The sequence below is a fragment of the Choloepus didactylus genome, chromosome 1 (genome assembly GCF_015220235.1).
Source record: "Choloepus didactylus isolate mChoDid1 chromosome 1, mChoDid1.pri, whole genome shotgun sequence".
NCBI lineage: Eukaryota > Metazoa > Chordata > Mammalia > Pilosa > Megalonychidae > Choloepus > Choloepus didactylus.
In genome coordinates, this window is record NC_051307.1 from 85,745,554 (window position 1) to 85,760,037 (window position 14,484).

The 14,484-nt window shown below is 43.2% G+C and overlaps 1 protein-coding gene and 2 pseudogenes across 2 annotated transcripts in view; 1 reads left to right on the plus strand and 2 right to left on the minus strand.

The window, feature by feature from the left end:
- PLA1A (phospholipase A1 member A) overlaps positions 1-10,346 on the plus strand; it is a 42,483-nt gene extending 32,137 nt beyond the window's left edge. For both annotated transcript variants that reach the window (XM_037836119.1, XM_037836112.1), the window contains 2 exons: positions 8,209-8,376; positions 9,005-10,346. In XM_037836119.1, coding sequence (XP_037692047.1) covers positions 8,209-8,376; positions 9,005-9,089 — 253 coding nt within the window. In that variant the 3' untranslated portion in view covers positions 9,090-10,346. The remainder of the gene's footprint in view (positions 1-8,208; positions 8,377-9,004) is intronic.
- LOC119534066 lies at positions 823-2,426 on the minus strand (annotated as a pseudogene).
- Positions 2,986-4,607, minus strand: LOC119534091 (annotated as a pseudogene).
- Positions 10,347-14,484: the final 4,138 nt, after the last annotated feature.

Here is a 14,484-nt window from a genome sequence, read left to right on the forward strand (position 1 = left end):
GCAGTTCTGGTATGTCCCATTTTTATATATTGCATCCATGCACACCTCCTAAAAATGAGGTACAGCAGGGCAAACATTTTCCAAAATAGATGTCATATATATAATATGTACACATTTGTATATACATACCTTTATTCATGTGATGTCCAAAAATTTTTTAAAAGTACGCATTTATTACAAAATCATAACAAAGCCTGGACAGTGTTTTGATCATTCTGGAAAGATGAAGCTCAGTAATAACACAACCCTGGAAACCTCCAGAGATTGTGGCAATATCTTTCTTCTGAACAGTCAGATATTCTTGCATAAGATTGGCAAAACTGCCTTTCAAAAACAGAAGGGGAAGTAAAATGAAGAAAGCAGACCTTGCTAATCTTTCCAAATGATATACAAGAAGGATCTTCACATAAAAACACACAAACATTTGTTATTTTATTACCAATAGTGCTACAATGAACAATGTAAATTTCATGGTCTAATTTTTTGAGTCTTTTGTGGGTTTTCTTTTTTACATTTCAGAAACTAAATAGTAAACTTCTGTCAGTGTACTTGCTTGTCTTTACAGATTCAAGTCTGTCTGATGGCGAAAAAGAAGATAAATGAAAAAATTCAGAACCTGCACAAACTAGAGAAAAACAAATTACAAATTAATTGTTTGGCAGCACATAATTAGTAAGGCAGGATCTCAAATGGTGACCCTTTGCATAAGCTAATTGTCAGATCCTCAAGGAATTAAAACCAGGGTGCCTGAGCCACATCAGTTCTGCAGTTGTGTTGAGTATTGTGCTGAGACAGCCATAGCCCGAGGAAAGGCAAGTCTTTTCAGAAGGTTTGCTGAGCAGGGTTGTAGTTGAAGGTGGATGGCAAGTGTGGCCGTTCTTCTACTTTGTTGCATTTCAGATGGAACTTCTTAGCTACTTTCCTCCAGTTAAGACAGTCAAAGAAGTAATATGTTCCCTCTCATATGTATTGGTTTTCATTGTTGACTCCATGTCTGATGACCTGGTAATCCACACTTGTTCTTCTTTGTGGTATCTCCAATGAAAGTCAGAAAGCTCTATTGCAGCTAAAAGTTGTAATACGTCTTATCCGCTCGTGTACTAGAGATAGAAGAGAAGGTCTTCTCCATGTTGGCCAAGCTTTATTGCAGCAAGCTCATCCCTAATGTGAATGTTCGTTAAGTACTCAGATGGAACACTGAAGTCTATGTCTTGAGTTTGACAAGGTGACAATGCCCATGGTGAGGCAAATTGGGGATAGAGATTTTCAGGAGAGTTCAGATTGAGGCCTAACATTGGTAAACAGGTTTACCATTCCTGGGTCTGTCTCTTCTGCCCTCATAAATGTCAACAGGCCAATCATTCCAAATTGCCCCATCACCATCCCTTGAGGAATGCTAGGGATCAGGTAACACCTGGATCCCCTTTTTATGCTGGTTATTATTTTGTGTTGTTGATCTTTTAACTCCAGGGATTATGGGGCCATCTGTACTTGATGTCTTGCCAGACATATTCAAATTAGATTTACTGTCATCATTACTTGATGTTGGATTTTTATAGCTAGAACCGGGTAATGCTGGAAAATCTTCATTGTGTGTTGAAAGTCCTGTGATTGCTCATTGTTGGTTTTGTTACCATTCCAACACAAGTAGCTCTCTCGGCCAAAGGGTTTATTAACAGGGTTAGGTTACTACTTCCTTCCCTCCTGTAATGCTGGAAAATCGGAAAGGTCCAATCCTGTCACATTTTGGCTTCCATCTGTTCCGTTAAAAATGTTACTTGATGAGGAGTTATTCATTCCAAATGCCTGATTCCTGTTCATTCCAAATCCAGACATACTGTTCATAGTAGAAGGCTGTCGAGAAGGCTGCTGCTTTGGTGTACATTTTATGCTTGGCGAGCTTCTGTTGGGGCTCCCTAACCTGGAACTGCTCATGCTATTTGTCCTGCTAGGAATTTCAGTGTCTTGACCCACTAGGAGTGGTTCATCATATTCCTAGGACTCATAGGCAAAATACCCTGCTTGGAGAGGGAGGTGTGTGCAGTGACATCGTTGTTGGCATGATGTGGCTCATTCACTGAGTGCCTTGTGATAAGCTGCGATTTAGCTGTGGGGTATTGTTGTCCACCACCCTCACTGGAAGGCCTAGTGCACTTTGTTGCCCATATAAACTTGCCCCAAATTGAGACAGACAGCTGACCTGATGTAGATGGTGGTGCAAACAGATCTTTTTCTGACCCATGCAAAAACTGAGAAAACTTGCTGTAGTACATGTTTTCCTCCTGGTAGTCACTGTCGACCCCTTCTACAAACTTCTTTCTTGACGCACCAAACATGCTGCTTGTCACCTGGTAGTTTCTTTTCTCAGGTAACGTATATCCATCAATCCTCATCATAGAGTCATGACCTTTCTTCACAGTACACATGAATTTTCTTGTCTCTTGGATCCAAGATGGCGATGTATCCCTAAAATTAACTTTTGATAAAAGAAAAGAGTGAGTACTTGTATAGAAGTAACATTTTATCTACTATAAAAATGATCAACTTCTACAAAACCCACAAACAATGAAAAGACAGGTAAATCCAAGACTTGTAAAAACTATGCACAAAATACACGATATTTGGAAAAAGAGGAAAGATTTATATAAGTAACAGCTTTTAAAATGTAACCTTTTTCTACTATCAATTACACATTAACATACACACACTAATTGGAAATATGCTACAACCATAATGTCTGGAAAAGTAGTTTAACATTTTCTATATGGATTTTTCCCACATTTACTGTATAATGTAGCTTGTAATACTGCACAAGTACACATAGCAATAGTGTTTAATTACTTTTAAACAAAGACAGTGGGATTTTCTCCCTTTTAAACATCAAAACTATGCTTATAAAAATTTAAAACTTTCAGCAGTCTAAATATTTCAAATGAAAACCATTGCAAACTTCTCAAGTGTTCTTTTTTATTCCAGTATGCCAACCTAGTTATCTAGTGTAGAATCCTGCAGAAATATGTCAGTCTCTCTCTCTTCACTGGATGGCTTTTTCCTGTGCTAGCCTCGCAGTTGTCTCTGCTTTCTTCATTGCTGTCTCCATTATGCTGTGGCTGACTACTGTCCTGAGCATCGGATCCACCATTTAGAGTCTTTGAATCTGTTTGTTCCTTTTCTAGCTTTTTGCTTGGCCCTTTTGTCCCTTGGTCTTTGGTTTTATTTGCTTCTTCATGCTGTCTTTGTTCAGCAAGAGATTTATTCAGCACTTGTGTGATCACAGAATCTCCTTCACCAACCAAACACATGTTCTTAAACTTGTTGTACAACATGGTAGACTTTTAGGAAATAACCTAACTTTGAATCGCCGTATTTTTTTCAGTGCTGTGATCATCTCTGTGTGTTCCTGAGCCTGTTGCATTGTGACCTGCAGTGAAGCAAGTGCATCCAAGGCACAATGCATCTGTCATGTCAAGATTATCGATTTTAAGTGAATTTTTTTTATTTCAGCATGTATTCTTTAAAGCCGAGAATCCATTGATGTTTCTCACTTCTTCTCCACTTTCTTAACTTCTGGCTTCTTTCCTTCATCTTTATTCTGCTGCTCAGTTTCCATCTGTTCTACTTGTTTGCATTTTCTATCCCTGCTTATTTCTCATTTCATATTCCTTCTATGAACAGCCTGAAAGTTTCTTCCACCTTTTCTCTTCTTTTCACCTTTTTGATCATCTCCTTCTAAATCAGAGGTTGTTGTAACCCCTGCTTTAGCTAAATTTTTCCTTTTTGATTCAACTTCTTCCTTCCCCTCTGTCAGGCTCTTTTCTTGCCTTATCTTCTTTCTTCTGGCCTTCTTCATCCTTTTTAAGCTGTTTTTAGGCTTTTTCCTCCTCTTGCCCCTTTTTCTTACTTTTGTCTTCTTCACTTACCATGTCACTCTCTGAAGGACAAGGTTGTTTCACCATTTTGGATCTACCTCTTGGTTTTGGAATCTTGACTTCTATAGCTGCAAGGCATCCTCCTTTTGGGCTCACTTTTAGATTAACAGATACTGTTGCTGTTGTCACGACTCCTTTCTACTTGTTTATCTGCCTCTCTCTTTCTCCCTCTTCTGGAAGCCAGAAGTTAAAAGAGAAGAAGTGAGAAACATCAATGGATTCTCGGCTTCAAAGGATACATGCTGAAATAAATTGAGTAGTTATATCAATTGCTTTAGTCACATCCACATTATTGGCTTTTTCTTCATGGTCAGCATCCTCCTTTGAAACACTGCTTTCTTTTTCTTTAACTTCAACATCAGATGACACATTTGATTGTTTAGTTGAGGCCTATTAACTTGAAAATTTAACTTTTGGATTGTTACATACCTCCCATAAACCTTCATTCAAACGTTTTCATTTATTTGGCTTGCCCTACTTTTCCTTTTTTTCAGAGGAAGAAAATATGTCCTTTGGTCCTAAAAAAGCAATCTCATGAGTTCCAAAAAAGAAAATAGGTAGTTCGTTTGTGGGTGGCTTTCCAGCTCCATCAGGAACTTCATCTACTCAAGCTGGCCAGTGAGGGTAACCTTTCATCTTGGCAGGGATGAGGCCTCCAGGTTTGAAATCGCGAGTCATGCTTCCAGGAGGATGCTGGGGGTCCCAAGGCCGGGAAGCAGCTTTGGTGGTGCAGGAAGTGAGGGGATGCGAGAGGGCGACGAGGGCCAAGGCTGGTGGGAGGAAGAGTGTGCGTAGGTCACGCTAGACCCTGGAGTGAGGCTGCCGGGGCCAGTGGGAGGCAACCCCCACTGCCCGCTCATCTGCTCAGTTACTTGCCTTTTGATTGCACTACAGCAGAGACTGAGGAGATATCATTCCAGGATAAGCACTGTGTGATGCACTGAGCCAGCTGGGCTGGGGCTGGGGGACAGCACCTCCTGTAGACTCACCCACCGACACGTGCTGGGGAATGGTCCTGGGTTGAGGATCAGCACTGGGTCCAAGCAGAGGGAATTCAGACAACAGCAGACAGGCAGGCAGGCAGCGGCCATCGGCCAAGATGAAGGCAACAGGTTTCCCAACAGGTGGTTAGAACATAGGAACCGGGTCCCTGAACATTGCTCAGGAATCTGGGCAGGGGGATATCAGGAATATCTGCCAGCAGGTAGCAAGGCTTTGGTCACTGACTGGCGAGGGCTGGCCAGAGCCTGGAAAGCACCTGCTCTAGTACTAGGTCGGTTACTAGAACAGAATCTGAGGCAGAGGGTCCATTTGCAAATAAGTGAAAGGCGAGGGCCAAAAGAGGAGCCAGGAGCACTGGATGCTGGGTGGTGCCAGAGCCCAGAATTGGGGCTGATTATTTCCTTCCCTTGTTGGGTCGGGCCTGTGATGAGATGAGGGGTGGGGGGGAGAGAAAGAGCCTCAACTGTAGGGGTCAGAGGCCTAACGGGATGGAGACTCCACAGTGATACATGTGTCTTTAAAAAGCAATTGTTTATTACTCACAAGCAAATAGGAGACAGACTAATCAGATAATGCCACTGTATTAGTCAGAATTCAGGAAACAGAGCCCCTGCTCAGTAGTCCAGTAGAAGAAACTTAACACAGAGAAATATTACAGGATGTGTCAGGGATGGTGAGGCAATCCAGAGATTAGCAACGGAAGGAGCCACTACCACCTAGGGCTAGAGGGGCAAAGCAAGGGGGGTTGGTTTGACTGCTCACTGGGAACTGGGTTTACAATGGAAGCTGCTCAGCCAGAGAACACTGCCCAACACCAGAGCCTCCCATGGGTTAAAACTCACTGGGACCTGTGAGCAAGGGGGCCTGAAAAATGTAATTTGTAGGGGAATGGATCTGAGAGCCAGCAGGCAAATGGCCAGCACACACACAAATGTATAGTTGTAAACCGTGATTAAGTGCAATGAAAGCATGTAAAGCAGGGTCTTGTGGTATCAGGGGATGTTCACTGAGGAAGTGATTTGGGGGCAGAGATTTGAAGGCTTTTCAGGAGGGCCAGGGGGTTTGTGAGAGAATATGACGCATTCTGGAGTGTCTAGAGCAGAGCGAGCAAGGGGTGTGGAGCCGAGTGTAAGAGGAGAGTAAAGAGACAAGTCAAGGCCAGGCCAGGTTAGGGATTTTGGTTTTTATCCTGTTAGCAGTTTGGGGAACCACTGAGAGTTTTAAACAGGAGAGTGACAGGATCAGATTTGGGTTGAGAAACATGTCTGGGGCTGCGTCACTGGACACTGATTGCGCTATTGGGGAACGTAAGTTTCCCCTGGGAGGTGTGCACTGCTTGGCTTCCAAACTCCTTGCCACTCCCCAGTGTTCTGACTCACCCAAGGACACACAGCTGGTTACTGCAGTCGGGACTCTCTCATGGGCCATGTAGATTGTGGATGGGTGTCAGTAAATTAAATAGTTTTCCATTAGAGCAGTTCGAGGTTGTGTTACTCCTAGAAAGTGTTTTCATCATCTCTCCAGCCCACTGGTAGATGAGCCAACACTGGAGGGAACTGCAGCAATGACATACAGCCCTGGCTGCATATTAGAATTACCCAGAGAGCTTTTAAAAAGCACTGATGTCCAAGCTCCACCCCACACCGCTTTCAACCACACCCACACACAATTCAGTGCTCTTGATTACACTCACAATAATGTGCTGCTGTCACCTCTGGGCCTTAGAACAACAGCTTTCCTTTTAAAAGCTCCCTGAGTGATCCTAATGGACATTCACAGATCAGTTCTCCCCTCTCCCCCCAAAAAAGATTAGTGTTACTCTTTTAAAAGAAGGCCATCAGAACATTATTATCTTCTACCTTCAATTCTCGGATTTTTTTTTTTTTCTCTTTCAGATCAGAAATTAAGAAAAAATGGAGAAAAGGTTATGTATGGGTCTTTCTATAGCTTTTGTACAACCCCAAGATTTCCTTCTAATCAGAAAATTCACCTGGGTCGAGTCATCAAGACTCAAAGTGTCTTTTATATCCCTTACGGTTTATAAGAGCCAGTTTCTTAAAGAGAACAATCTCCTAATTTTTTCCTCTGAAACATTTCAAAAAACTTGGAAAAAATAAACAGAACAGCTTTTCAACAAAGTTATACAGGGTCTTCTTCAAAATGAAAAACAAACCATATGACAAACCCTGGACACAAAGAATACACATGATCACTCTGGAGGCCACAAAGGAAAAGGGAACCAATCTGGTGGCCCAGTTCTGCTGTGGGGAGGAGAATATAATGGCCTCCCTTGACTCAGTTCTTCTCGGTATCTCTGCCACCTCAGAGCTGAGAGACAAATGGAGAGGCTGGCAGTCCAAGGCCAGGGTGCAGGACACCTGCCCCTCCCCTCGCTGGACAGCAGCCCATCCTCACAGCTTTGCCACTTCCAGAGCAAGCGTCTTGATTCTCACACTTCCTTCACACCATTTCTTGCCTTTGTCTAGGGTTCCACGGCCTGTTTTGAAACTCCCACCTCTCTAGGTTGACCTGTCCATGCTTTCTAACTTTGCCTCACTGCACGGGTCCAAAGTGGTGCCAGAATCTTGCAAACTGAGGGGAATCTGAGGGGCAAGTCTAAGAGTGTGAATCAAAGGGACCTGATTCTGTTTTCACTATGGGTCCCCAGGCTGCAGTAAATGGGTTCAGGTGCATAGCTAGCAAATGGGGGAGCCATGATTTATACCTAAGGTGACTCCAAAGCCACCTTGCTGGGTTGGGTTGCCCAAAGCCCCAAAGCTGGTAAGACACAAAGCCTGGATTCCACCTCGGCTCTGTCTGGCTTCAAGGCATGTTTGTTTGTTTGTTATTGCCCAGCTACACATTCACACCACACCTCAAAGCTAGTAGTTCTCCCACAAAATTCTTTGGACTGGATGTCCTACAAGTTGGCTTCTACTCCCAAGTACTTGGATCTGACTGTGAAGGGCTCCCCCATCTAGGAACCCCAAGGATGAGGGAAATTTTTCCAGATATTGAAAATTAGAGAGCTACTATTTTGCTGCAGTTTTTACTTGTTTACTCTCAAAGAGTCAACAATTATTTTCTGACTCATGTTCAAAACTGTGGGTGTGTAGACAGCAGGGGCTGGTGAGGATCACCACCGTGGTTCCCCTTCAGGGAGCTTCCTCCTCCGTGTCTGACGGCCGACCCGTGGACCCAGCAGAGCCCGGAAGGAGCCAGAGGGAAAGCAAAGGCACAAAGTGCTGCGGTAATTTACTTTCCCTTTCCTTTGCAGACCTAAACAGCAACTCCAGGGGAAAGGAATCATAGCCCACCCCAACCCTCAGTGCCAGATAAACCAGGTGAAACTCAAGTTTCAGGCTTCCAACTGGGTTTGGAGAAAAGACCGGATGACTACCATTGTTGGGAGGTTCTGTACTGCCCCTTTGCCAGTCCACGACAGGTAAGCCCCAGTCCCCCCACACCTTCCCCAGGAAGCACCCCGGCCCCAGACACACACACACATGGAGGACCAATCCTGACCTTAGAGGCATTGCTTGTTGAGGTTCAGTCTTGGGGTGATTAGCTTCTTAGAAGCAGAGATGACAAAGATCCAGGGTTTTCAAATCTGCTTCCTGAATCTCCTGCAGGGCCATCTTGGTTGTAGATATTGGGAAGGAAGCCAAAGGAGGTGGGCTTTAATTCCCCATATCCACTCCAGAATAAGAAACCCCATTTTATGTCTCTTACACATTTAGTTTCTATGTAAGATTTTATTTGAACAAAGATTTCTCATTGCATATTTCTTCCTCCAGTTCGAATGTGTCACTGGTCACATTCACGGATGTGGATCAGGAATACACACCCCTTTATCCCACTTTTAGCCGGCATTTATATATTAGTTTCATCAGTCCTGGGGCCCTCAGAGACCAGGATTGCCTCCTAATGTAGACTATTATAGACTTCTTTCACCAGATATCCTGGAGACACATGAGTGCACAATTCAAAGCGTTGTTTCCTACCCCCAGCTCCCTCTCCTGACCAACCAAACAACTGCTCTGGGCACACACCTTGGTGTTCTTTTCTTGCAGTAAAAAGACAGTCTGCTTACCTGAGCCAGTGAACTTACAAGCAAGTATGACTGTTTTTCGTGACCTGAAGATACCCTGCATTTAATATCAGCCCATCCAGGACACATAATCCTGGATTTCTATGGGGGCAACTTACTGTAGGCCATTACTACTAAGGAAGACAAAATTTCTGGTTATTTCTCCCATAATTGGCCCCCTTGGAGGGGAGAAATGGTTCATTTTAAAGAGTTTGATCTCCGTTGTCAGTGTGAAGAGCCTTACACGGATACCATTTCAGCTTTCCTATTAATATTTAACTGCAACTGCCACCTACCTTTTGACACCTGTACCTAGGATTCAATAGATACACATATAGAGAAAATGTTTGTTTTCTTTTTTTTATAAAACTCCATGGAATACCTGACTTGTTTAATTGTTTTATTGGAATGGAATTCTGTTACATACAAAAAAAAGCAATTTACAGTTTATGGGATTGGAGAAAACAGTAGATGTTTATTCCTCTGTATTGAAATAGTAACTGAAAAGTGCTTGGGATGAGAGAGGGACTGAGGGGTGGGGAGGGAGATGGCACCCTTCACCAACCCTTACCATTGCTTTCTCTGGGTATTCAGAAGGTTTTGGCAACCTGAGGGATCTTTTGAGAATACAGGTAGCTTTCTTTTGGGTCAGTGTTTTACAAACTTTGAACTTTGTAAATAACTTTGTATTAGCCACAGTATATCAAGATACATGGCACACTCAGATTGCGTAATTTGAGGAGACTTTAATAAAAGAACCCTTTAGAAAGATGTTGGTAGGGGATAGGGGAACCACAAGAGATGGTGCATTTCCCTGGGGCTGGGAGCAGTGGGGGCTGTTACTACCCTAGGCTTGAAGACACATGGTCAGAGATGGTGGGGTGGTGGTCAGACCTGGCCACAGAAGGGCTGCGGGACCTTCAGTCAGGAGACATAGGCCTCCGCAGCAGTACTGCAGGGCACGAGCCTGGGAAGTGCCTTCTCTGACCTCACTCTTCTCCCTTCCTCCATTCTCCTGCCAGTGCTTCCCACTGAGTGACCCCAATGAGAAAACAGAGAGCAAGAAGCACACTGCTGTGGCACAAACAGGCCCTGGGGACATGGAGCAAGGCAGAGAAGGGTGGAGAATGGATGGGGGTGGTGGGGCAAACAGAGAGGTCTGGCACACACCTTTACCACTTTTCCTATATCCTGGTACTCTCTGGATTCCTTCATACTTAATGGTTCTCTATAACTCATTATTTCTTTACTTAAATAACTGTGATTTAAAAGGAAACTGTTGAGAACCTAAGATGGCGGCTAGGTGAGACAGGGCAAAAAAAAAACACCTCCATGAAAAATACTAGATAAAAGCCAGAAAGTGACCCAGAACACCAGTTCCAGCGATGCACCAGCTGGACAAGGTCTGCTAAATCCACAGGGACCATGCACTTGGTGAAACTGGGAGTCTGCACTCTGAAACGAGTGAGTGAGCCGGCTGAAAGTCCAGCAGCTGTGCTGCAGTGTGGGGAAACTGCGGGTTGGCATTTGGAGATGGACTAGTTCTTTTTTTAAAAAAAAAACAAAACAGGAGCGGCTGCAGATACGGCAGTGAGAACCACGCAGTGAAGCATGGCAGGAGCGAGCTGTGGCCAACGCCTCAGTGTCTAGCGTGGAGGATAGCCGTCCCCACACCTGCTGCTGATTGTCTCAGGGCCAGGGGGACAGAGGGGAGCCAAAAGGAGAAAGAAACCATGCCCCTTGCAGCCATCTCCCCAGTGGGCTGGACACGCTCCTGCCTGGGGATGAAGCCATAGCCCAGAGCCACGCCAAGAGTGTTTCCCACAGCATCATGCACATGCCACAATACTGGCCATGGACAGTGGCCTTTAGTGCACCCACAGCTAATTGTGCTTGGAGCTGTGCAAAAAGGGGGAAATTAACACTCCCCATTCAACCATCTTTAAAGCAGGCTAGGAAAGCCTCTGCACGGCCCAGCGGCCCAGGGCTTCCCTGGAGGCCGGCGCGCACTTGTGATGTGGCACAGCCTTCCCTTGCAGAGGTCCTGGAAGACCATGGCTGGGAAGGGGGACCCGCTCGGAAATCCCAGGGACCATACACCAATACCAAGGACTTGTGGGTCAGCGGCAGAGACAAGCTGTGGCAAGACTGAAATGAAGGCTTAGACTCTTGAAACAGCCTGAAATCTCCGGGAACACCTGGGAGGTTTGATTATTAAAGCTGCCCTGCCTCCCTAACCACCCAGACACATGCCCCACATTCAGGGCAGACAGCACCAACAACACACCCAAACTTAGTGCACCAGTTGAACCCCACAAGAATCAGATCCCCACACACCACAAAGACAAAGTTGGGGAGAACTGACTTGAGGGGAATAGGTGACTCGCGGACACCATCTGCTGGCTAGTTAGAGAAAGTATACACCGCCAAGCTGTAGATCTGACAAATTAGAGATCGGTATTTTTATATCCAGAAAGAACCCTATTAAGTAAAGCAAATGCCAAGAGGCCAAAAACAACAGAAAATCTTAAAGCATATGATAAAACCAGATGACATGGAGAACCCAAACCCAAATACCTAAATCAAAATATCAGAAGAGACACAGTACTTGGTGCAATTAATCAAAGACCTATAATCAAACAACGAGAGCATGGCACAGGACATAAAGGACATGAAGAAGAGCATGGCACAGGATATAAAGGACATAAAGAAGACCCTAGAAGAGCATAAAGAAGAAATCACAAGAGTAAATTTAAAAAAAATAGAAGATCTTATGGAAATAAAAGAAACAGTTGGCCAAATTAAAAAGACCCTGGATACTCATAATACAAGATTACAGGAAGCTGAACAAGGACTCAGTGCCCTCGATGACCACAGAATGGAAAATTAAAGAACAAAAGAAAGAATGGGGAAAAAAATTGAAAAATTGAAATGGATCTCAGGGATATGATAGATAAAATAAAACATCCAAATTTAAGACTCATTGGTGTCCCAGAAGGGGGAGAGAAGGGTAAAGGTCTACAAAGAGTATTCAAAGAAATTGTTGGGGAAACCTTCCCAAACCTTCTACACAATATAAATACACAAAGTATAAATGCCCAGTGAACTCCAAATAGAATAAATCCAAATAAACCCACTCCAAGACATATTCTTATCAGACTGTCAAATACTGAAGAGAAGGAGCAAGTTCTGAAAGCAGCAAGAGAAAAGTAATTCACCACATACAAAGGAAACAACGTAAGACTAAGTAGTGACTACTCAGTGGCCACCAGGGAGGCGAGAAGGCAGTGGCATGACATATTTAAAATTCTGAGTGAGAAAAATTTCCAACCAAGAATACTTTATCCAGCAAAACTCTCCTTCAAATTTGAGGGAGAGCTTAAATTTTTCACAGACAAACAAATGCTGAGAGATTTTGCTAATAAAAGACCTGCCCTACTTCAGATACTAAAGGGAGCCCTACCGACAGAGAAACAAAGAAAGGAGAGAGAGATAGAAATTTAACAGACATATATAGAACATTACATCCCAAATCACCAGGACACACATTCTTCTCTAGTGATCATGGATCTTTCTCCAGAATAGACCATATGCTGGGACATAAAACAAGCCTCAATAAATTAAAAAAAAAAAACAATTAAATATATTCAAAGCACATTCTCTGACCACAATGGAGTACAAATAGAAGTCAATAATTTTTTATTTGTAACTCCACTATTTACTTCCTACAGGATATAAAATACATAAACTCTAATGACAAATCAGTGGTTTGGGACTCAATGTAAAATATGTAATTTTTGACAAGAACTGTATAAAGGCGGAGGAATGGAGGAGTATAGGAACATAGTTTATGGGTCCTATTGAAGTTAAGTTGGTATCAAAGAAAAACAAGTCTGTTATAGATTTAAGAGGTTAAATTTAAGCCCCATGGTAAACACAGAGAAATTATCGGAGAATATGACCATAGAGATGAAAAGTAGAGTATGGGTTACAAGAAGTTGGGGAAGGGGCCATGGGGAGTTAAGAAATGAGTGTGGGGTTTCTGTTTGGGGTGAAGGGAAATTTCTAGCAATGGATGGTGGGAAGGTGATAGCATTACAACATTCTAAATGTGATTAATACCACTAATGGAATGCTAGTGAGGGGTTGGAATGGGAAGATTTAGGCTGTATATATGTTTCCACAAGTGAAAAAAAAAATAAAATAAAAAGACAGTCTAAATAGGCAATGACAATTAAATGCCAAAGATGATCCTGGATGGGATCTGAGGATGAGGACAGGAGGTTCAAAGGGACACAGTTGGGACATAAGAAAAAAAAAAAAAAAGGAAATATAGAAAGTAAACTTTGTATCAATGTTGAATTTCTTGAACTTCTTAGCTGCACTTAATGGGATTGCATAAAAGAATGTTCTTGTTCATGGGAATTGTATATGAGAATTACAGTGTTTGTTCAAGGATGTGTGCAGCTAGCTCTCATATGTTCAGAAGACAGAGCGATAGATGATGGATGATAGGGAAGGAGGGAGGGAGGGACAGACAGAAATTGTGGTGTGACGGGTTGTTAAAGTTGGTGGATTGGGGTATCGGGGGAGGGGGGTCAGGGTATACTGGAGTTCTGTGTATGGACTTTGTATTATTTTCTGCAACTGTCCCTGTAAGTTTGAATTTATTTCAAAATAAAATTTAAAAAAAAGAAGGAAACTTGTTAATTTGCTGATTCACTCTCCACATTAAGGGCAGAGAGTGATGACAGACTCGGGCTGCAATTGCTTTGATCCTGGCCAAGTCACCCAGGACACATAGAGAAAGAGCTTAGGCCTTTTTCCAGGCTATGGAAATGCAGCCAAAAGGACAGGTGATGCCACGCGAATACACACATACATGTTCTATTTTCTGTACTGTCTACCAGAGTCAGCAGGAAAGGTAACATGTCTAAAGAATCCAGGAGTCCCCCCCTTAAGCAAGCTGGGATTTACAACTTATTTCTTCAAAACGGAAACGCCCTCTGTTCGTTCCTTCTTCTCTTTACTCCACCCAGGCTCCTGGCGAGAACCTCCCTAGCAATAGTCTTACCCTGAGCCATATTAGGCTGCATTTCCTGTCCCGTCATCTTCATGTCATTGTGATATGGGAAATTGTCTGCCACCTGGGAGACCTTCATTTTCCCTACTGCTTGTTGCTTTTCTTCCAAGTATCGTATAACTCATATTATGTGTCTGTGATCAAAATTATGTGATGCTGATTCTTGCTGGTGTTAAACTGACCTGTTTTTCACTGTCCTCATACTTTCAGTTTAGCTTTGGGGTGTAGCCCTGTGTTTCATTGCTAACATCTTCTTATTTTAAAGCACTGTTAGACTCTCTTATTTTTTTATTTTGCTCCCCATTAGAAACCTTAGATCACTACCTTAAATGGAAAACCAGCTTCACTTATCATAAATTAATCCTAAAAATAAATACAAG